Genomic DNA, 22,881 nt, shown 5'->3' on the forward strand with positions numbered 1-22,881 from the left:
TGCTTATACAAGCTAGAGATGTGGTTTTGTCTTCAAGAAGCTTACAGTCTACCTGAAAACCAAACTCACCCAAGAAAAAAATCAGTGAATAATAAAGGACTAAACCAGTGCCTGACACCACGTAGGCATTCAACAGATATTTGTCAATTGAATGAATGTGTGAATGAATGAAACTCAAGGTACAGAGGAAAAGCCCCAGGATGCAGGTGAAAGAGAAAGCCGCGTCGATGTCCCCGAGGAGGTGGGAGTAAGTCAGGAGAGGACCACAGGCTCCCTGGCTTTTCTAAGCATACCAAGTGCTCGGGCGCGGACCCTAGAACCAGGATGTCTGCAGAGGATGCGCCCATGGCCTCGCTCGGGTCCCAGCCTCGCCTCCCTTGCTGATCGTGGCGGTGAGAGAGGCACAGCGGTTTCCCACCGCCCCCTCTCCAGCGCAGGGTCCAGAAAAGGGCCCTAGGGGAGGAAGCGCAAGTCCGTGGCCCGCCCCGTTGCGTCCCACCCACGGCGTCCCCTCCCCTCCCGCTGCGGGAAAAGCGGCCGCGGGCGCAACTGCTAGCTGTGGAGCGGGCGGGCGCGGCCGAGGCGGAGCGCCGCGGCGGGCGGACGAGATGCGAGCGCTGCCGCTCTGGGCCGCGGTGCTGGTGCTGGGGGCGCTGGCAGGCGTCGGCGTCGGAGGTGAGTGAGGCTCCCGGCGGCCCCTACGCGGCTCTCGGGGGACCCGCGCCGCGCATCTTGCCACAGCCAAGTTTGCAGACTTGGAGCGGGGAAACCTGGCAAGTAGGTCCCGCGTGGCTGCGCTCTGAGTGCGCGGGGCCAGGATGGGGCTGTCGGAGCCCGCAGCTGGGGACCTTCTCGGCCCCTAGGTGGCAGGGCGAGGGGCTCCCTAGGGGTGGGTCCTCCGGGACGCCGAAGCCATTCGCGGGGTTAGGCGCCAGTTCTGGGCGGCCTCGACGTGCGTAGTGCGGTGGGCCCATCTGTGAGCCCGCGTTCGGCCCCGGGCTGCGCTCATCACAGGTGTTCAGGACCGTGCGATGAGAGCCTGGCCCTGGTAGCCAGGGCGAGCTGGGGTTCCCCGGGGCTGTTCCCTCGCGTTGACTGAGGGATGGGCTTACAGCTTCTCGGATGAGAGTGCGTGCGTGCGGGTTTGCCAATTAATCCACATTCCTCGTTTTCCTTGTGTTACATTTTCTCCCGTTTATTATTATCTTTAAACTTTGGTGACTCCCTGCGGGAGCGATTCGGAGGAGCATGACGGCTCTGCCTCCTACAGTGTTCCCGGGTGGTAGCAGTGCCTCTGCTTCCGGGACAGACCTGCGTCCGAAATATCTCCAGTGTATGCGAGGAGCCACGCCAGGGGTCCCTGAAGCTGGCTTGTTTCCCTGGCTTTGTCTCTCCTGCTGCTGCACTCACTATCAGCGGCCAAGGCAGTTGGCATTCGGCCTCACTGGTGCTCAAAAGCGGGCAGAGCCCAGCACAACCTCGGGCTGCTGCTCGTCTTTCTTCCCGAGCTCTGGTGACCTTTCCCGGGAGATCTTGGACTCCTAGTCCTCTGGGGTGTTCTCCCGCAGAGGATGTACTTTCAGTGAAAGAAGGGCTACTCATTGTAAGACAATTTAGATCCTGCAGAAAGTTGCTTTTTCCCCCCAGTAAGATGTACTGATAAGTCCAGAAATAGTTTGATAAATGCCTTCAAGACTTGTATATGCGTATGTGCGCAGGCGTAAGAGATTATACAGGACAGCGTAACAGTATCTTTTTTAAAAAATCACTTTATTGAGGTATGATTGACATACAAAAAGCTGTATATATTTAATGTATACAACTTGATGAATTTGGAGATATGTATACAGCCCTGAAACCATCACCACATTCTATGAGCAATATCTTGATGGAGGACTTACAGATAATAGATAGGGGGCTATTTAAGTTGTTGTTGCTGAAGCTTCCCAAGTGATGGAAGCTCAAACAGGTCAACTGATGTCTTTCGCCTGCAGTGAGCAGCCTGATGCCCGTGGCACAGAAGTCTGAGTGTCCATCATTCCGCCCTGGGAGGTGTTAGAGCCCCGGTTCAGATGCTGCCTGCTGTTGGTGGGGGCAATGGAGAAATACAGAAGGGCAACTCAGATGTCTGCCACGGAGATGCTAGCTTCTAGGAACTTAAAACAATTTTTTGCTTTCTTTTCTTTTCACAGCCACAGCTTTCTGAATTTCTGGATGATTTCTGAGTCTAATCCTTATATTTTCTTACCGTTTTAGAAGTAAGGTAACATAAGGTAGAGCCTAGCATGGTTCATGGCTCAATATTAGTGAAGATGAAGAGTAGATATGTTATTTTGGTGTCTCTCTCTTTCCTCCCCTCAACCTTAGTATACCTTTCGTTGACCTGGTTTACACAGTTGTAATAATCCACATAGAATTCCACTGCATTGACGTGCCTAAGTTTGCATTAAATATAATCTAGGCGATCGGTTCACAGATTTGTTGTGATCAGGGCAATTTCAGCAGCGGTGATGGGTTGTGCTGAGCTAGTCCTAAACTCTCTCTGAGAGGCAGGGTAGTGGAGTGTTCAAGAGCATGAGCTCTAGAATCAGACCTCCAGAGTCATGAGCCCCCAGTAAAAGCAGATCTGATTATATTTAAATCGCCCATGCCGGTGTTGGTGGCTGGGTGGCAGGTGTCATCAGATCCCTGGAGAAGCAGGTGGTAGGATGAGAGTAGGAGAGTCGCGTTGGGACATACAGTGTTGAAGGGGCACAGAAAGGGCTGGGTGGGGGCGGCACAGAGACAATGCCCGGGAATAGGAGTCTGGTATGGGGAGAAGAGGTTGTCTGAGGGTAGAATTGCGCTATGGAATTTATGTACAAAGGTGATCTTTTTAGCTGCACCCAAGAAATGTGGGGTTTTGTGGCTTCCCCGTATATAGGTCTTTATTCACCTGAGCTCTAATGGATAACAGGTTTGTTTGCTATCACCATCTAAGTTGATTAGTTCTGAGATGAGGTGCTGATTTCTCCTCCTGAGTTTATATCCTGGGGAAAGAGAGAGCTATGGTTTAAAGCTGGTCAGATGTGGGTTTAATTCTTGATTTTGCCTGTTATTGTCTGTGTGGCCTTGGGCAAGTTACTTAATCTCTTGGGTCATTAGTTTCCTCATCTGTAAAGTAGAGAAAGTCATACTTCCATGATTATGTCAGTTACATGAGATAAAGGCACAAAATAAGTATTAATAAGTGGCAACTGCTGTTGTCATTATTTTTCCTGTCCATGGTATGTACCATGTATTGGAGGCAAGAGCTGTTAACTGCTTCATGCGTGAGTGCAATCCAGGCTCCCAGAATGAGCCCAGTGTGGTCCCTTTCCCCACACCCATGGGTTTTTCAACCCATTCCCTATTGGTGGCTTGGTGTATCTCAGCTACTCTGGCCCAGCAAGAACCCACAGAAGAGGCCGAGAAAGAGTGGCTCATACATTTGCTTCATCCATGAGAAAACCTTAAATCTTGTCTCTGGGAAATGAGGAAAATAAAAGACATCTACAAGATTTCAGGTTCCACGAGGAGAAGGACATGTCTGTTTGATAAACAGCCTGTGCCTAGCACCTGGCACATAGGCAGCAAAATAAATATCTGTAGAATGCTATGAGAAGGCATCTAGAGGCAATGTGCCTCACTTTAAGAAACTCAATATTTGAATATCAGCATTCATTCAGAGAAGAATCTCAAATGCTCCCTCTGGGCATTCTGCAGGCTATTGGAATACAGCTGAGGCCATGAATTCTTTGGGTATTTGGATCTCTGCACTATTGCACCACTTAGACCTCTGATCTGAGGGTGCTGGAAACTCAGGGGACTCTCTGTGAAGTGTCTGCCTTTTCCCCCCTTCCTGGGTAAGGCAGCATTCTCCTTTACTCCACCCCACACCCACACCTGTTCCGTCCTCAAAATTGTGCATGTGAGTGGCAGAGGTGTCCTGGGGACAGCATAAGATGGGGCAAAGAGGCAACAGCAAGGAGGGGTTGTCTGGATATGACTCTGGAATTTCCTCATAGAAATTCCTCCTCTGCAGCTCCCCACCCCACTCAGGATCTCTGGTTATCATCCCCTCCCAGCCCTAAGAATCCTTCTGCCCTTGTTGGCAGGACTAGTGAGGACGCATGCCCACAGAAACCACAACTCATGAATCAGCAGACAGATAATTAACTGGGGGAATGACTGAGCAGCTTCAGGGATAAACCACTTGGCTGGATCCAGCCCCGTCTGCTGCCCACAGAGCTGGCCTGCTACTTTACCCATCGCCTCTTCTCCCTTTTCCTGAACGCTGACCCTTCCGGAGCAGGAAGGTCATTGTGCCAGCTGCAGCTCAGGTCACGAATGGAAATGCAGGTGGGAGCAGGGAAATGACACTGCCTAGTCTTCCTGTGTAAACTGCTGATATGTATTTGAATGAAACTCTCCAGCAAAAAATTTATAAAATCTGCCTTTCTCTCCATGCGCACAGTATCTCCAGCATCACTGTTTTTTGAAAGTAAATTGTTTTGAGGTATAATTTACATACAGTAAGATCCATTGTTTTTGGCTGTACAGTTCTATGAATTTTGACAAATGCATACCTTCAGGTAATCATCACCATAATCAAGATACAGAATATTTCCATCACCCTAAACAGCTCCCTTGAGCTCCTTTGTCATCAGTTCCCTTTCCCCATCTTTAGTTCCTGGCAACCACTGGTCTGTGTCCTGTCCCTTTAGTTCTATCATTTACAGAATATCACAGAAATGAAATGGTACAATATGTAGCCTTTTAAGCCTGGCTCCTTTCACTTAGTATAATGCATTTGTGATTCCTCATGTTGTTGCATGTATCAGAATGCCAAGAGGTTATCTGAGGCTACTTCTCTTTTTCAGGTATTGAGACAGCTCCCCTGAAAGCAGGGGGCTATATTCGTTAAACCCGGATACAATTTCCAACTTCTTAAATTTCTAATTGGGTAGCTGCATTTCGGCCATGTAGATGAAGCCATTAGTTTTCCCAAATGCTAAGTAGTACTGTCTTCAGTATATTGGGGAGGGTTTTGCGGAAACCAGAACTTTTATTATTCTTGGTCCTAAAAGTAATGGATATTTTGTGGCCAAATGTGGTATGTCACAACCCTCGGAGCCAGAAGCTGTTAAGTAAACTGGGGTTTTTCTACCTTTTACATTTTTTGGTATCATCTCTGAGAAAACATCCCACTATAAATTTTCCTTTCTGTTTTTCTGTCATGTTCCTACAAAAAAGACTACTCCTTGCCCCCCCACCCCCAAGTGGTTTCTTAATTCAGTTAGTGAAGACATTCAACCATTTAAGGAGAGAATGAGGTGATATATGCTCATTATAAGAAAGTCAAACATTGGAGATTAAAAGGGCTGGTTCCCTCTAATTTTATATCCCCATAATGTCCACTATTGATCAGATGGTGTGTGCTATTCATATCTTTTCCTCTTGCACATATAATAATTCTCCTGTGTTGTGTATTGCTTTCCCTAAACTTGTGTTACATTTTTAAAATTTACAAAAGCCACTTCCTTTCATGTAGGAAAAAACAAACAAACAAACTCAGTGTAAAAAGAACTGTGGGTCTGGAATTGAGAAACCTATATTTGAGTTGTGGCTCTGCAGGCTTTTTCATCAATTTGCTGGGTGACTTGGAACAATTCATCTTACCTCTGGGCCTTAGTCTGTTGGTGTTTCAGGGGCTGCAACGAAGATGAAGGAGATAAAGGGAGAGACTTCCATTTGCTCTCGCACCTCCCCACTGTCAACGGGAGAAGGTTTCCTTTAACTGATTAACAATGTGTCATTTCATGTAAGGATCTGGGGGTGGGGAGTGGATAAGGGAGGTCTGCAGTTAAAAACATGCTTGAAAAACTTTATTCTGGGAGAGAGCTCCAGAAGTTTAGCAAAAGGCACAGTTCAGTAGCCACTTTAAAAGTCCATGTAGACAACCCTAAATCTCTTTGCTGGTGGGATTTATACCCTGTTTCCCCGAAAATAGGACCTAGCCAGACAATCAGCTCTAATGTGTCTTTTGGAGCAAAAATTAATATAAGACCCGGTATTAGATTAGATTAGATTAGATTAGATTAGATTAGATTAGATTAGATTAGACTGGGTCTTATAGTAAAATAAGACTGGGTCTTATATTAATTTTTGCTCCAAAAGATATGTTAGAGCTGATTGTCTGACAGTAGAGAAATCCAAAAGATATGTTAGAGCTGATTGTCTGACAGTAGAGAAATCCAAAAGATATGTTAGAGCTGATTGTCTGACAGTAGAGAAATCCTGAGTGTATGAGATCCACCGATGGTTCCAAACCCCTGCTTCAGCCACCACACATGATAAACTCCAGATGAAGCCTTCCCTGGAGCCACCTGTGAGAGCGAGGCTTGACCAGCTCCCCAGATGTGGAGTGTGATGTGTTCATTCTGGGACTTCAAGTTGCGAACAAACCATGCTCCCTCCTGGGTGGTTCCTGAAGGCTGTGGAAATGGGCCAGACAAAATGCCTTCTTGAGACGAGGGATTCCAGGAGGCTACGGGGTTTTGATGCTGAAGGTCTTCCATTTTGTAGACAGCCTGGCATGCTCTGGGGAGCCTACATGGGAATGAATGAAATGTAGAGCAGGAGGGAGAACAGAGGACGTTTACAATTAGCTTTAATTGATTTTTTTTTTAGCTTATAAGAGTAATTCAGCTTGTTTAAAAAAAAAAAAGTCAAGCAGTGCAGACATAGAATCATGTAGAAAGTACAAGTCCTTTGTAGTCTTGTCCTTAAAAATAACCTCTGTTAACAGTTATTCCTGAGGTTTTTTTCCTACGTATATGTCACCATGTATAATAATAATAATTATTATTATTTTTAATTTAGCCTTTTTTAAAATAAGATTTTATTGGGGAAGGGGAACAGGACTTTATTGGGGAACAGTGTGTATTCTTCCAGGATTTTTTTTTTCCAAGTCAAGTTGTTGTCCTTTCAGTCTTAGTTGTGGAGGGCACAGCTCAGCTCCAGGTCCAGTTGCCGTTTTCTAGTTGCAGGGGGCACAGCCCACCATCCCTTGTGGGAGTCGCACCGGCAACCTTGTGGTTGAGAGGACGCGCTCCAACCAACTGAGCCATCCAGGAGCTCAGTGGCAGCTCAGCTCAAGGTGCCGTGTTCAATCTTAATTGCAGGGGGCAGAGCCCACCATCCCTTGCAGGACTCGAGGAGTTGAACCAACAACCTTGTGGTTGAGAGCCCACTGGTCCATGTGGGAATCGAACTGGCAGCCTTCGGAGTTAGGAGCACGGAGCTCCAACTGCCTGAGCTACTGGGTCGGCTCACCATGTATAGTTATGTATCATTATTGATATTTCTCAAGCAGGATCATCCACAATAGGATTATTGTCACTTAAGATAATAATAGGCATCATTTTATGTCAGTATATGGCTTTCCATTATTAATCCCGAGAGCTAGAATTTTGGCCAGAAGGCATACAATCATGTAGACATACCTGAGTTTTCTTAACCACTTCCCTGTTGGCAGACATTGGGATCATTCCCAGTTAGCTGCTACTACAAATAAAGCTTCAGAGGATGCCCTTGTTCATTACCATGCCCCTTTGCTCACGCCTTTCTACAGGCTGAATTTCTTGAACTGAAGCTGCTGGGTCAAAGGACGTGAATATTTTAAATTTTAATAGGTTTTGCCAAATTGTCCTCCAAAATGGTAGGAACAATTTGCCTTCCAGTGAGGACTGGACAGTGACATGCTGTCTGTGCCCACAAGACATGAGCTGGAGGAGGAAAAGTAGCAGAACTGGACGGACAGCTAGTTGCCAAGGAGGTCACTAACAGGGCCGCTGGGCTGGGCCTCAAACAGAGCTTGGTCCAGGCTCGTCTTTACTGAATGAATCAGAAGGGAGGTGGGACCTGTGCTGATAAAATTTTCCAGAACTTGAGATACCGCATGTGAATCAAATTTCAGTGAGGCCATTAGGAAGAAATAAACACTTGTGCACTGTTTGGGGGGTTTTGGACCCTGAGATGCTGGACCTCCTAGAGTGTTAGTCACCCTTTCGATGCTTTTTAGTTGGAACATGTACTTTCTGGGTTGGCAGCACCTTCAATGTCATCTAATCCAACACCATTTGTTTTACAGAGAAGCAAAAAGAGAGGCCCTGAGAGGGGAAGTGACTTGCCCAAGTTCACACAACTAATTTAGTGGCGTTGGTGGGGTCTAGCCCTGGGGGCTCCGTCTCCTGACCAGTGATTTCTTCGCTATATCCTGATAGAGACAAAAAGCTCTTCCTCTTCTCTGACTCTGAGCTGGAGGGGTGGGGGATGGGCATTTCTAGTGCACGAAGTGATTCGTATGAAGGGAAGGAGGAAAGAAACCAACCCCTATAGAGCATCTACTCTAGATGTTTTTTTTCACATATGTTATTTAATCCTAACAACTCATGAGGTAAGTGTTCAGACCCTATTTGGGAACATGGGGGAAAGGAAGCCGCTGCCTGGGGTCTGCAGTGCTTAGCTGATGTGGCTGGATGAGACCTGTTAAATACTAGGGAACAATGATAAGTTCTTGAATAGGGACGTGGCAGAGATTCAAAGAGTCACTGGACCTTAGATCACTAGAAAATTGAAGGGATGTACCTGAGGTCACACAGCCAGTGGGTGGCTTTAGACCGGTTCTGCCTGTGGGTCTGCATACTTTCACCCACTGTTATATAATAACAGTGTTCATCGTTTTACTACCTCTGTCCTTACAGTGCTTCCCAGGGGCTGGGTGTTCATTTTAGATCACAACCGTACAGAAGACAGGACTCTATCTGAGGGTGGGCTTATTTAGTATTCGGTACATGGGCTACCTAATTAATCCAGTTGGAGAGGATAACCGACATGATCTGGCTTCACTTACAAGGGTAGGGTCTAGTGGCTGAAGGGTCAGTGAAACGGTATAAGCAGTGGTCAAAACATTTGAACTTTGTCCAAGGGGATTTACTTGCTCAGGGCAAAATCCTTCCTATCTTTCAGTCATGCCCCACATGCCGTCCATCAGCAAGTTCTTGGAATATATCTGGGATCTGACCACACTGGCGACTCCATTACTATCCAAATCCAAACCCCTGCCATCTGTTGCCTGGATTATTGTAATAGCTTTCAATTGGTCTCTTTCTGGTCTTGCTCCTCTACTGTCTGCCCTCTTCTCCGTGGCCAGGATGCTCTTTTTCTGCTCTCAAATTCCTCCAGTGGCTTCCCACCACATGGAGAATGAAAGTTACACTCCTTGTCATGGCTACAGTTACTTAGTGTTACGGTCTCTGACTGCTTCTCAGCTACCTCTGTCTCTCTTCTCCTCCTTCCCTCTTCCTGCTATTTCTTTAAGAGGCTGAGCTCCATCTAGTTCTTGTCGTGTTTTTTTTTTGTTTGTTTGTTTTTTGTTTCTGGAATGCTCATCCCTTAGATCTTCCCATAACCCCCTTCTGCATATCATTTTGAGATGTCAACTCAGAGAGGCCTTTCCTGACCACCTTTTCTAAAGGAGACTCCCTCCCCTCATTGACACTATTCCTTTATCCTGCTTTATTTTCTAAAGCATTTGTCATTGTTTGAAATTGTACTTTTTAGTTGTGTATACTTCTGTTTTCATCGTCCTCACTAAAATTCTCCACAAGCATAGGGGGTTTGTTTAGTGCATCAATGGGTCATTAGTGCCTAGGAAAGTGCTGGGCACAGTTAGGTGCTTGATGAAAATTTGTTGAATGAATGAATGAATGCTGATGTCATTGATATATATTAGTAGCAAATTGTAAAACTAAAGTAAGGACTCTTCTGTTGTCCATAGGTGGATTAACCGTGGCAAAATTTTCATTCCAGGCTGGTTGTTCTCAATCATGCAGAGTATTTCAGGGCAGTGTTTCTCAAAATCATGTCATACATGCTACAGAAATGCAAATCTATTATGTATTAGGTTCTTAAAGCTGCCATATCGAGGTGGCTTAAAACAACAGAAATTTATTCTTTCTGGAGGCTAGAAATCTAAAATCAAGGTGTCTGCAGGGCCATGCTCCCTTAAAGACTGGAGAGACTACTTCCTTGCATCTTTCTGTCTTCTGGAGGTGGCTGGCAGTCCTTCGCGTTCTTTACCTTTCAGTTACATTACAATTTCTGCTTCTGTCATCACATGGTCTTCTCCCTATGTGTCTCTGTTTCCACTGTAGTGTTTTCTTCTTATAAGAACATCAGTCATATTGGATTAGTGCCCACCCTAATGAGCTCATTTTGATTGCATCTGCAAGGACCCTATTTCCAAATGAGGTCATAATCACAGATACTGGGGGTTAGAACTTTAACATATCTTTTTGGGGGACACAATTCAACCCATAACACATTTTACTATGGGTGGCAGCAAATTATACACAAAAGCCTTCCGATGTTAAGTCCCATATTTAATTGGCTCTGATGCACTTTAAAATACAGACAAACACTAAAATTGCTAAAATCAGGATGCATCCGATATGGTAGTTTGGATATCCTACTGCTTTGGGTGATGCTTTCTGGAGCGTCTGCTCAGAGCACAGAGGTATATGTTAACTTGAAGTCCACTTTCCTGTCTCCTGCCCCTTCCTTGTGTTACCAGGCTGCTGCTACATTTAGTAAAGGAACCAAAATAAAATAGTCTTTCTTAACGACTTGTCCTAGAGAAACTACTTATGCATCCATAGGGCAGTGAGCATGAGATGTTTTGATTTTGGATGACTCACCTAGCCAGGTGACTGTGATGGAAGATCAGGCACTGCCTGAGTCACCCGAGTCCCCATGAACCTAATTGGTCATCAGTCAAAGGTCAGTGGCAGGGCTGGGAAGCCAGGCCAGAACTCTCTGGCAGACAATAAGAGAGCCGTCCGTGGTGTTTGCGGTGTGGATCGCCCTCCCTTCCCACCAGACACCTCTCCCTGTGAGTTAGCCCTCTCCTGAAGTCCCCTGGTTTTGCTAGGGTGGCTCGTTTCTGCATTTTGACATCCTGTCTCCTTGGACAGACTGTCCTCAAATTGCCTCTCATTGACGTATTGTGACTTCCACTGGTTACAACTTCCTTCCTTGTTTTCCTTTTTTCTCCATTTTTCCCACCCTTTGTTTTTTGGGGTTTTTTTTCTGGTTCTGTGAATCAGGCTGAGGTGCCAAACCACAGCCTTCTACTACTTTCCAGGCAAACTCCTTGGCTGATCTTGTCTATCTTTCCTCACTGGCCTTCTCTTCTTGGCCATCCCTCCTAGATTGAATTTTTGAACAACTAATATTCCTAACTCCATTTAGAAGCCAGATCTAACAATGGATCATTTTCCCCTATGCTTTCTGATGCTTTCTGGCTCCATGCGCCCACCACCCCCATGTCTAGGACATACTCAGCTGTGTGTACAGTGCCCTGTGGAACGGTGTCTTCAGGGAAAAAAGAAAACAGAAAGGAAAACTGTTCACCTGCCATAGACAGCCCAGGACTCAGGATAAAACAGCAACATTAAAAGCGGTAGTAACTATAGCAGCAGCAGCATGCATTGAGGGCTCGGTGTGCTCAGAGTTTGACAGGGATTGGTTCGTAGAATCCTAGTTACCCATGAGGACCAGGGCCAGCCCACCATGTTTTCCTGCTCTGGCTAAACTGTCAGAGGGAAGGGATGGTAGGAATTCATTTTTTACAATGACAAAGTTCCGATGAAGACCCCTCACTTCTCTAGTAGGGCTGAACCTGGGCCCCTGAAGCCAAACAGGAACATTGGCCTTATGAGCGACTGGAAACACAGGCCCAGACACCTCCTCCATGTTGAGGAGGGAGCAGTGGCCTCGGAGCAGCTGCTCATTGAGTCAGCATGGCCCAGGCGCACAGACTTCCTATGAGTCAGTCATTTTCAGCCACTGCTTTCCAGGAAACCTGCCTTTGGTGGCAGGTCTTGATGGGGAGTGTCATGGGCGGGGTCATTGGTTCTCATGAAATCAACCTGTGGGCCATAAAAAAGAGGTGGTGAGGGGAACTGTATAACCATCACTCCCCAGAGGTGACTTCCTAAAGAACAAATCCCAGGAGTTCCTTATCCTCTGGGGTCAGGGGCCCCCTGTTCACAGGGAGGGGCCTCCTGTTACTTATCTCACTTCTGGCAAAGCTTTCAGTTGTGGCTGCAGGTCAAGGACGCATAGGGAAATGCTAATTTGAGAATGAGTGGATGGATAAATGTATAGACTGGGAGAAGTTTTCAAAAATAATTTGACATTGCCCACACCCTCCACGGTGCTCTTGTCTCTTCTAACTCTTCCCGTGGTCTCCTTTCCCCAGTGAAAATCGAGGGTATTTGTGTCCAAAATTACCCCTCTGGACGCTGATTCCCATGGAAACTTCAAAAGGGAGGCAGATGCCTAAAATAGTTCAGGCTGTGCTCCTTTCAGAACTCTTCCAATAAGGCGATATTGGCGGAGCTGTGATCACATCTGGCTGGAAAAAGAGCAATTGTGAGCTAAGAGATGGTCAGGCAGCCCCTTCACGGAGAGGCCTCCTGGTTGCATTGTTGATTCTAAACATTCAGGCATTCTGAATCGGGCAGCTCTGGGACGACCGACTTCCTTTCTTCCATTACCGGCAGTGCATGGCTGAGGGCTGCCCCAACTCAGAGGTGGCCTTGGTGCTTTAGGGCCAGGCCTGGAACCACTACCATAATTTCCACCTTACCATCCTTGTAACTCACATGCTAGGGTTGTGGTCAAGTCAGAGGCTGGAGCCCCAGAGGTTACGCGTGGGCTTATGGTGACATCCCCTAACAGAATTTTAGAGTTGGGAAAGGCCTTTGAAGTTAGACAGATTCAAGGCTTTGAGGAAACCCAGGGCTTCCAGGAGAGGCTTCAAGGATTCCACGTGTAATCTAGTATTTTTATGAGAACAATGAAAATTTAAATTGTCTGAGAAGCCGTTTCAACCTATATCTATGTTTTAGATTGAAATTCTATGCATAATTTGGAGAAATGAGCTCAGTTGCTTAACACAACAAAACTGATCTAGTCCAATACCTCTCAATTTGTTCTAATACATATTTATTGAGCATCTCTGTTGAGCAAGGACTGGGGCTGAGCTGCGCTGGACTGGGCTGGGCAGGGCAGGGCAGGCTTCAAGAGGCTTGAAATCTATTGGGTGGCAGTGTTGTTATGGCAGATACCTAAATCATATAACATGTTAGGAATATTGGAGTTGAAGAAACTGAGGCTGAGAGAAGTTAAATGGCTCACCCAAGACTAGATTATTAGTGGGTAACTCAGTGAGGACCACAGTCAAAATTGGTTAATGTTCTACAAGGCAATAAGCCCTAACCTTTGAGGGTTACCTTTTCTACCAGACAGGAATCATTTGTGTTGCTGTTGGGTAAGAGTCATACACATTGTGCTCCTCAAGAATCATTTCCATTGCTATTGGTTTTCTACAAGCTAACCTCTACTCTTACAGACTTGTAAACTATTTTAATTGATAGAAGCCAAATAAAGGTGCACACCACTAGAAAAGAAGATAATTCCTAAGCGTGGTGGGTCTACTAGTCAATACCCTGAATTATATTGAAAGGGCACCCAGTATTCCCTTTGCCTATTTCCAAGTTTGGGATAATTTTTTCTAACCTGTGTGTGTGTGTGTGTGTGTGTGTGTGTGTGTCTGTGTGCGTGTGTGCGTGCAAGTACATTCTCTGGGTATGTTTTTGTACAGAAGTGGGAAGGGAGGGAGTTCAGTCACACTATAATAAAATGGACTAAGACATTCAGCTCAATGAGAAGTTTCAGGGACACTGAGAAAACACCCCTACCATCAGGGTGATTTCTCCCCAAATGGATTTGCTTTTGCTGGTCTTACTAGCTGGGGGCAAAGGGGCCACTTTAGAAAATTGGATAAAGGAACTTTTAGGAGAACTGGGTCACGGGAAGTAATGGGCCTTCGTCATTCTGCCTTTTATATTGAAAAAGGCCTTCCTGGGGGCACGGTAGGGTTTGCCTGGTGAAGGCCAGGAAGGCTGAGCTAGCACAAGCATGGAGGATGGGGGCATCTGTCTGAGCAAATGCCTAAGGTTTGCTTTTAGGCTGAGCTTCTAGGAGCTATTTTGGTCCCTCTGGTTGTCGCTCCGCCTGCTTTTTCTCTGTCCTTTGACATAAGAAGACTGGTCACATTTGAGTGGCATTTTGTAGTATGCCAAGTGCTTCTCCCTTACCTCACTGAATTCTTGCACAAGTCCTATGAGATAGATATTATCATTTCATAGAGGTGAACTGAGTCATGACATGGCTAGTAAGAGTAGCATTCAAAATTCAAATATAGGCCTTCCAACTCCCAAATTCCAGCTTATATCGGTCAATCTTTTGTTCTTCCAGCATCTATCAATCAGCTTTTTCTAGCACTTCTGCAGTTCTCCCTGGAGCAGTCTATGCTTGGATCCAAAGATATATGTATTGGGAAGCTTGAGAAGATTCCCGAAGATTTGCTTTTCCCTGGTAGACCAGTGGGACACTACCATGGCAGTTCACTCCCCCACCCCTCACCCAGTATTTAAGCTGCATGTTCATGTATGTGCATCGGGGCCTTGGATCCTCTGTATTGTGGCTGTGAAGATGTCACCAGAATAATTGGACAGAGGACCCATTGCCACCGCTCTGGACCTCAATTTTTCATTTGCACAATATAGGTGTCAAACCAATTGTTAATTAAAGCCTTTACATCAGTTATGATCTGACACGTTGGGTCCATGGCTCAGTCTTGCTCCCTCACTGGCCATCACTGTGACCTCATCAATGGAAGGCTGTGATGAGTGTCCCGACCTTCCTTATTTTCCTTCTTCCTTCTCAAACAGACTGCATTGGGTAAATGTCTGTGGTCTGGTTAGGTTAGGGTGTGTTTGTGTGCATCCGAGAACTGTAAACCTGGGCACTCGGGATGGGTGGGAAGGATGGGGCAGGCCAGTTACTTCGTCAAGTCAAATCAGGACCAATGCCTTTGTCTCTCTGTTGCAGGGCCCAACATCTGTACCACACGAGGCGTGAGCTCCTGCCAGCAATGTCTGGCTGTGAGTCCCATGTGTGCTTGGTGCTCAGATGAGGTAAGGAGGAGACACCTAACCTCACTTCTTCGCCAGACTCAGCTGCTTTTGTGCAGGACCAGACCTAGGGGATAGCTCCTCCCTCCAAACCACACAAGCCCCTTGTCCCTTCTGAGCAAACTGAGGGTGAAGCCTTCCCATTGATGGATGCTGAAGTGAGCCATTATGGGGGCGTTACTGGGAATGCCACCCAGGGTCCACCGTGTGCCCGGGGCTCTGGACAATTTGGTTGGTCCTTCTGGCCTCACTCATAAGCATTGCCACCCTTTACCACCCTTTGCTTACTTCTTGTTGGGGTGGAACATCCCAGGGAAGCAGGGCCTCAGGTCTCGAAAGAAGAGGCAGGAGAGGGTTATGGGTACGCAGAGGATGCTGGATTACAGACACCCCAGAATTTTTAAAAGGCAAATAAAAGAGGAATCTTACCCTGTGTAGGAGGATGTTTAGTCAGATCTTTTTCCTTTTCTTCTCGATGATAGGTTGGGCCCCGCAGCTTTACCTTTTTTTTTCTTTATCTTCTTTTCCTCCTTCCTTCCGTCTCCTAGGTGTCAATGAGGGAAGGAGCTGAGCTAATTTGGTTAGGATGTGAGGGTGACAGGAAAGGGTTAGCTGTGTCTAGTCAAAGGGTTTGTTGTGTCTGGGGCCCTAGGGAATGAGTGTGTCTGAGGGAATGGCTATGTTTGTAGCTGGGACGGGAATTTGGAGCTGGCAAGACCTGGTTGGGATGGGGTGGTAGTGAGTGTGGCTGGAGAGATTCCAGTGATTACAGAGTCTGAGGCTGAGTCATTGGCCTGGCCCCCAGCAGGTGGTTACCTGAACTCCTGGCTTCCTCTCAGCCAGCCACCTGAGGTGCCCTCTTTGTCAGGACAGCAGGTTCCTGCACTCTTCAGTTTTATGAGGCTCTAACCCAGGCCCTCATTCTCTCTGTCTGCTTCTCTTTCCAATCTACTGAGTGTCCTAAAAAGGCAACCTCCCGGGCAGGCTGGTGGGGGCGGAGGACGGGGGTGGGGGTGGGGGTGGGAGAGGGAGGCTGTGTTTATACCTCCACAAGAGGACTGCCAGAAGCAGAGGCCAGCCCAACACACTGCTTTGGCCTGAGTGCAGTTCAGCACGGGAACTGTTTCCAGAAGCAGCTGCCCAACATCTGGGCCACATTGACTTCATTTAGCAAATGAAACATTCCCTGGGGCTGGGGGGGGGGGGGCGAGGGAGGGGTGAGTCCTTCCTCTCCATCCCCTCAGGTTCTCCACCCCTCTGGGCTAAGCTGGAGGCTCAAGTGTGATGTGGCCTCCACCCTTCTCATTCGCCATATCCTCCTTCCCTTGGTCACCATGATTATTTTTAAGCTTCTTTTACAAGAAAGTTGGAATTGTGCAGCTGAATCATGGAAGGAGGGAGATCTGGATGGGGAGGGTGCCTTATTGGATTGAATGGCCTGAAGCTGGCTGGAGCAGAGGGGTAGCCAGGGGAGAAGCCCTAGTGTCACTCACAGGATGCTCCCCTTCTTCCTCCCTCCTTTTCAACCCAAAGCAAGAGAAAATGGAGTCAACGGTGGCCCAGAGGAGTCTGGGGGAAAAGAAAACATATTCTTAGCATGTCTGTCACTTTCTTGATCTGCACAGGGACAAGCCAGGTAACTGATCATGTGACCAGGTTTCAGAGAAGCATCACGTGGATTATTTATGGATGACCCTGGGGCAGACCAGGGGAAGAAGGTCCAGGTCAGGATCAGAGCATAGGCTAGGACCAGCCTAGGAGGGAGGAGTCAGAGAGGAAATGGGTAAGTCTAGGACCAAAGAGAACTGACGAGAGCAGGAAGAAGGTCCAATAAGCTATTCTCTGAGAGAATGAAATGTAAACAGGAAAGTGGGGGAGGCCAAGGATTTAGTGAATGACTACAACTATCTCTGAGTAAGAAGGAGCAGGGGAGGAGAGGAATAGCAGGGGAAGAGGGCAGGAGGGGAGAAGAGGAGGAAGATAGGGGAGGAGGCCTTGTGGGGTAACATGTGTCAGCCAGGGAGGAAAGGGAGGTGGGAATCCCAGGCTGTAACCTGAACATGGCTGCTCTTTTTTTTCCTGAGGGCTTCCCCTGCACAAACTGAGTTTAACTGCGGAAAGTGTCTTGGCTGTTGACTTAACTAAAAGTGAACCGTGTGGGCCATTTTGTATGTGATTTGTTGATGAATCGACCCTGGAGAGCCCACTGCTTCTGCCTCCCCTACCTTCGCTGGTGGAGGCAGGATTGGCAGTATCTGGGAAAACAACTGGTTGGGCTCAGCTTTCCCTTGGTCCTAGAGGACGGCCGCTTTGGGTGTGTATAGCAAGCGCTTGGCTGGGTAGTAGGAAAACGTAGCCAATGTGGATGAGTGCAGAGTTTGGGCCCATCTGCAACGGGTGTGTTCTTGGGGGGGGGTTGGATACTGACACGGGTTGGGGGCAGTTGCTGTCTTTGAGCTATGAATCTACCAAAGAGGCCGCCCGCACACAGAGATTCAACTTGTGGTTCTGGCCTCAGCGGCACCATGTTGGAATCCAGACCCTTCCAAACTTGTCTGGTGGTGAGAATTACCTGGGGTGTTTGTTAAATATAAAGCTGCCCAGGATGTACCCTGTACCTATTGCATCAGAATGGGTTGTTATGACAGCAAGTTTGGCAAAAACTGCTAATTGAGGTCATGGTGGTGAAGGTGGAGTTAAAGTTGCCGGATAAAGTACAGAATACCCAGTTAAATTTGAATTACACAATAAATAATATTTAGCATAAGTATGTTCCAAATATTTGCTAAATTTGGCAACCCTAAGGTAAAGGGAAATACCTCCAGCTAAGATGGAGGAATTTTAATGTAGTCCTGAGTGCACATCAGAAGGTGGACCAGCTCACAGTTGGCCTGACATCCAAGGATGAAAGAAGAAGACTGGGTTTGGGTCTAGCCAAAGTAGAAGACTCCAATAGGACTTACTTCTTCGTTTATTTGCATCTGCGGGGGAAAGGTTTCGGCCACCATTTTAATTTTTCAGTTAAATTAACATAATTTGCTCTCATATCTCTGTTGCTTTTTCTTTCTACCTTTTTTTTTTTAATCTGGAGGATAAATGTTCATTTTGAGAGTTTTGCTCCAACTTGTTATTGTAACAAAAAGTATAATATTAAAAGTGCTCTTCCCCCTGTAAACAATGGGGTGTGAATACTAATAACCGTAATAAAATGCTTTCCATTTCTTCTCCTTTCCGTCCCCTGCATGCTTCTCTCTTTGTAAGTTTAAGTGATTTTTTGATCTCACTGGATGTCAATCAAGAGGACAGTGTTAATTTATTGGGATTGAGGGTATCTGCTAGCTCTCTGGGGAAAAAATAAGTACCAGGAAATACTACAGTGGTTTGTCCTCCAAAAACAGAGTATGCAATAATGGTAGTAGTTATAATGGTAATAGTAGAAAAGAGTCACATTCTAATTGCATTTATTTGGTTATATCATAGCAAAAGGATTTGAATATATTTGACCTATATTGAGATTTTTATATTTTGAAAGCATTTCACATTCAGTCTTATTTTATCTCCTGACCAACCCCGTGAGATAGGTAGGGTAACAACAGTTATTCATGCTGTACTTCCCCGATTTCCAAAATGGAATTTGTGGAGAATGGGAGTAATAGCATGTGTCACTCTCCCAGGAGAGGGAGGGCATTTACCTCACACAGCATGTGGGCGGGAGCCTCCCAACTCTCTGTTTCAATCTTCCCCTGGGTCTTGGTTATTTTTGCCCTTTTTGTGCAACATCCGGTTTCACTAGGAACTAGAGCTTTGATAGTCCTCCCCCCTCCTTCCAGTTTCTCTCTGAGTAACCTGGAGACATTCCTTCTACCTTCTCAGCCTGGGTTATTAAGAAGGGGAATGTTGTCCAAGTGTGTTGAGGTCACTCCCTGGTATTCTTCTGGGACAGGAGGCTCTCAGGGAGAGCGTGGCTGAAGGGCAGGTCTGTTATGTTCCTGACCTCTGATGTCAGTGACCACAAAGGGAGGGAGGGAGGGAGGGAGACGGTTTTTGTTTCTTAGTGTTTCTATTTCTAAGAAAATTCACAACAAACCAGAAGGACTGTCAGCAAGACTTAGCACTTCTCGTAAGCACTGTCACGTTAGAAAATAGGGGTCAGGAAACCCCCTTGCCAACTCCAAACATTCTCTCCCTTCGCTGATGCAGCTTGAAGACACACGATGGCCTTGCCGGTCTCATTCAGTTCCTGGTCTCACTCTTCCCTCTGTCCTTCAGCATCTTAGTCCCGGGAAGGCTCTTCTCCTCAGTGTATCTTGGTCTTTCCAATCATTGCCTTTTTTGGAAGGGTTTCTTTCTGGGGCTTTGCAGGCAGCTGGAATCAGAGATAAGGTAGGGAGTTTTCTGAGCAAGAAAAAGACGGCTTCCTGAGGGAGAAGGTTCGGGAGAGATGGGCAGGGCAGCAAGAGGAGTTTGGGCACAAAAAAGCAAAGTGCTCATGAGTTCTCCCCTCTGCCATCTGTCTTCTGCCAGAGTTCAGTGCGGGGAGGGGACTTTCATTTCTCTTGGAGACTTGGAGGACCAATGCTGTTCCTGTTGGAACCTTTTGAGCCAGAAAGTTTAAGTCTTATGCACTGTTTCCCACTGCCCATTTCATTTCTCTACCTCACACCCATGAAGCTGAGGTAGAAAGAAGGAAGCTGCTGGCTTCCAGAAGCTCTTCCCACTTTTTGCCTGGGCCACGGGTGGTCCTCATGACTTTTGTCTGAATCTGTTCAGGCTGCTATAACAAAGATACTGATTGACTTAACAACAAATATTTATTTCTCGCAGTTCTGGAAGCTTGGAAGCCCAAGATCAAGGTACCAGCAAATTTAAATCATAGATGGCTATCTTCTGTCTGTGCCCTCACATGGCAGAAGGGGTCAGGGAGCTTTCTGGGGCCTCTTTTTAAGGGCATTAATCCCATTCAGGAAGGCTCTACCTCATGACCTAATCACCTTCCAAGGCCCCACCTCCTAATACCATCCCCTCGTCATCTCAGAGATTTAAGGGTTAGGGTTTTCACAAATGAATTCTGGGTGACACAGACATTCAGTCTGTAGCACTGTTGGTGGTGTTCTCGTTCCATCCATGTGAGGAAGCTGTTCAGCCTATCAGAGGAGGACTGGGCAGGAGAGGGAGAGAGACTGAGCTGCAGGAGGGGTTTTAGGCGACTGAGTCCTGATTTTTAAAATGTGGATGGCTCCTTGTGGCCCAATCCCTCTGCTGGAAATATGGCTACCAGTCACCTGAGGGGCTGTCTGTCCTTACCACATATCCCCATCTTGCATCCTATTCCCTACCTGGGACATTCTCAGGGTTTGTTTCCACACTCCTGCTTCTCTGCCTCGATTCTCATTCTGTATAGAATGCAATACAACTTATCATTTTGTGAGGATAATTACAGTCAGGCAGTCTAGTTAGCATCTCACTTCTGCCACTTCCTAGTTCTGTTAACTTTGAGTAAATCACTTAACTTCTCCAAGATTTAGATTTCTTACCCGTAAGGTTGGGTTCCTCATTTGTGAAGCCTCTAAACCTCAGATTCCTCACTTGTAAAATAATAACAGTTTCAGCATTACTAAACTCTAATCAGCAGGATTGCAGTAATGCATGTAAAGTGCTTATCACTTTACACAGTGCCTGCCATGCAGTAAGTGCTCAATAAATGTTAACACTCGTCGTTCTGGGATATTAGTATGACTTATTCAGCTTCTTCTGGAAACGGCCGTGAGAGAGGGTGGGTCGGGATGGGAAGGTGGTTCAAAGGGCTAAAGGCCTAGATATTGTGAAATAGGTCCAGAGGGGGGTTTTCCAGTTTTCCCGCCTGTCTCCCCAACCTGGCAAGGAGTCCTTGTGGACTTGCGCCCACACATTACTGGCTAAATTTGCTGAATGTCAGAGCAGGAAGGGACTGAAAATACCACGTCATGAATCCCTTTATTGAACAGGTGAAGAAACTGATGCTAGAAGGAGTGAAATGACTTACCTGAGGTCACATGACTAGTTAGTGTCAGACCTAGGATTGAACCTGTTTCCTGATTTCCAGTGTTCTTTCCATTACAGCGTGTCCCTCATTCAGTACGCAGGTATACACATGCACAGAGCTCCAGAGGGCCGGGGGATGACACACCCCAGGGTTTTTGGAAGGATGCTCAGTTGGCTCTTTGTCCAGGGTGAGGAAGGAAGCTTACAGGGATAGGATAGGCTCTGGCCAGTGGCCTGGCATCATGGGTTTTGCCCAAGCTGGTGAAGTTTATTCAAAATTAATTTGTACAGGAACTATTTATAGAGCATCTCATAATAACAGCTAACAATTATTCGGCACTCACCTTGTAGCAGGCACCATGCTACATGTTTTAAATGTATTGTCTTATCTAGTTTTGCATAACATCCTTGTGAGGCTGAGACTATTTATTATTTTCGTGTTATGGTTGAGGAAATGTGACATGGAGAGTTATGTGACTCAGGCTAGCAACTGGCTAGTGAAGAGGCAATGCTGAGATGTAGTCCCAGCCAAGCTACTCCTGTGCTCTTAGCTCCTACTCTCTGCTGCTGCCCTATACTTCTTCCCCCTATTAACTTTGTGGGTAAGTCCTGGTTTGGATGCTGGGAATAGAGAAGGAACAGTCCTTGCCCTCATGGATCTCATACCTTAGCCAGTGTTTTAACACAGTGGCTTCCAAACTGTTTTGACTCTGACCTCCAGAAAGAAATACATTGCATATCATTATTTATTATACATATTGTACCCTACTCCCCAGTATATAAACTTTTCACAAAACTATATTTACTTTTACTATTTATATACTTTGATACTTTCTATTCTATTGCATTTTGTTTTATTAAATTGATGGCTGAAACCCACTACATTGATTTTTGGAACCCACATGTGGGTTGCATTTCACAGTTTGAAAAATGTAAGTTTAACAGGAAGCTTACTGTTTTGGCTCTCTTGCTAGCTACCAATCCATGAACAGGCACTCCCCTAACCTTTCTGTTGGCTCAGTTTCGTCTTTCTGTACAATGGGCCCCGGGACTATCTTAGGAAGGGCCACACGAGTTCATTTATGCTGGTTTAGCTCCAAAAGGCTGGGTAAGCTCTAGGCCACTGGGAGGTGGCAGAGCCTGCAGGAAGCAGAAGCCACCATTACTCCAATCACAGCTGCCACTTGGGCTCCTGTCTTATAGGCCCTACCTGTGGGCTCGCCCCGCTGTAACCTGAAGGAGAATCTACTGAAGGATAACTGTGCCCTGGAGTCCATCGAGTTCCCCATCAGTGAGACCAACATCCTGGAGGCCAGGCCCCTCAGTGACAAGGGCTCTGGAGACAGCTCCCAGATTACTCAAGTCAGTCCCCAGAGGATTGCGCTCCGGCTCCGGCCAGGTAAGGATGGGGCTTATCATGGGGCGATGCCAGACAGGTAGGCACAGGGCACCAAGTGGAGGTCTGTGCAGGAAGCCTTGAGGAAGTAGCTCACAATGGAAATGGGGAAGGAAGAGAAGGATGTGGAGGGAGGTGTGGGCAGGAGAATGGAAGAAAGTGGACGATGTTGGGACTTGGAGTCAGAAGATCTAAGTTTGAATTTTGACTCTCCCATATTCTAGCTATCTAACCTTGGACAAGTTACTTAACCTTTCTGACATGGCAGGTACTCAAAAAATGTTTGTTTCTTCTTTCCTCCAATGCCTGTTTTACCTAGCTCACAGCTTTGTGTGT

General features: G+C 46.6%; 1 protein-coding gene across 1 annotated transcript in view; it reads left to right on the forward strand.

Annotated features, from left to right (window-relative positions):
* The first annotated feature begins 517 nt into the window (after positions 1–517).
* The window catches only part of ITGB3 (integrin subunit beta 3), a 47,795-nt gene continuing 25,431 nt past the window's right edge, over positions 518–22,881 (forward strand). The window contains exons 1-3 of the mRNA XM_019733055.3: positions 518–675; positions 15,046–15,131; positions 22,353–22,548. Coding sequence (XP_019588614.1) covers positions 609–675; positions 15,046–15,131; positions 22,353–22,548 — 349 coding nt within the window. The 5' untranslated portion in view covers positions 518–608. The remainder of the gene's footprint in view (positions 676–15,045; positions 15,132–22,352; positions 22,549–22,881) is intronic.

Source organism: Rhinolophus sinicus, chromosome 12, assembly GCF_057876585.1.
Source record: "Rhinolophus sinicus isolate RSI-liver-muscle chromosome 12, RSI-T2T, whole genome shotgun sequence".
Classification (NCBI taxonomy): Eukaryota; Metazoa; Chordata; class Mammalia; order Chiroptera; family Rhinolophidae; genus Rhinolophus; species Rhinolophus sinicus.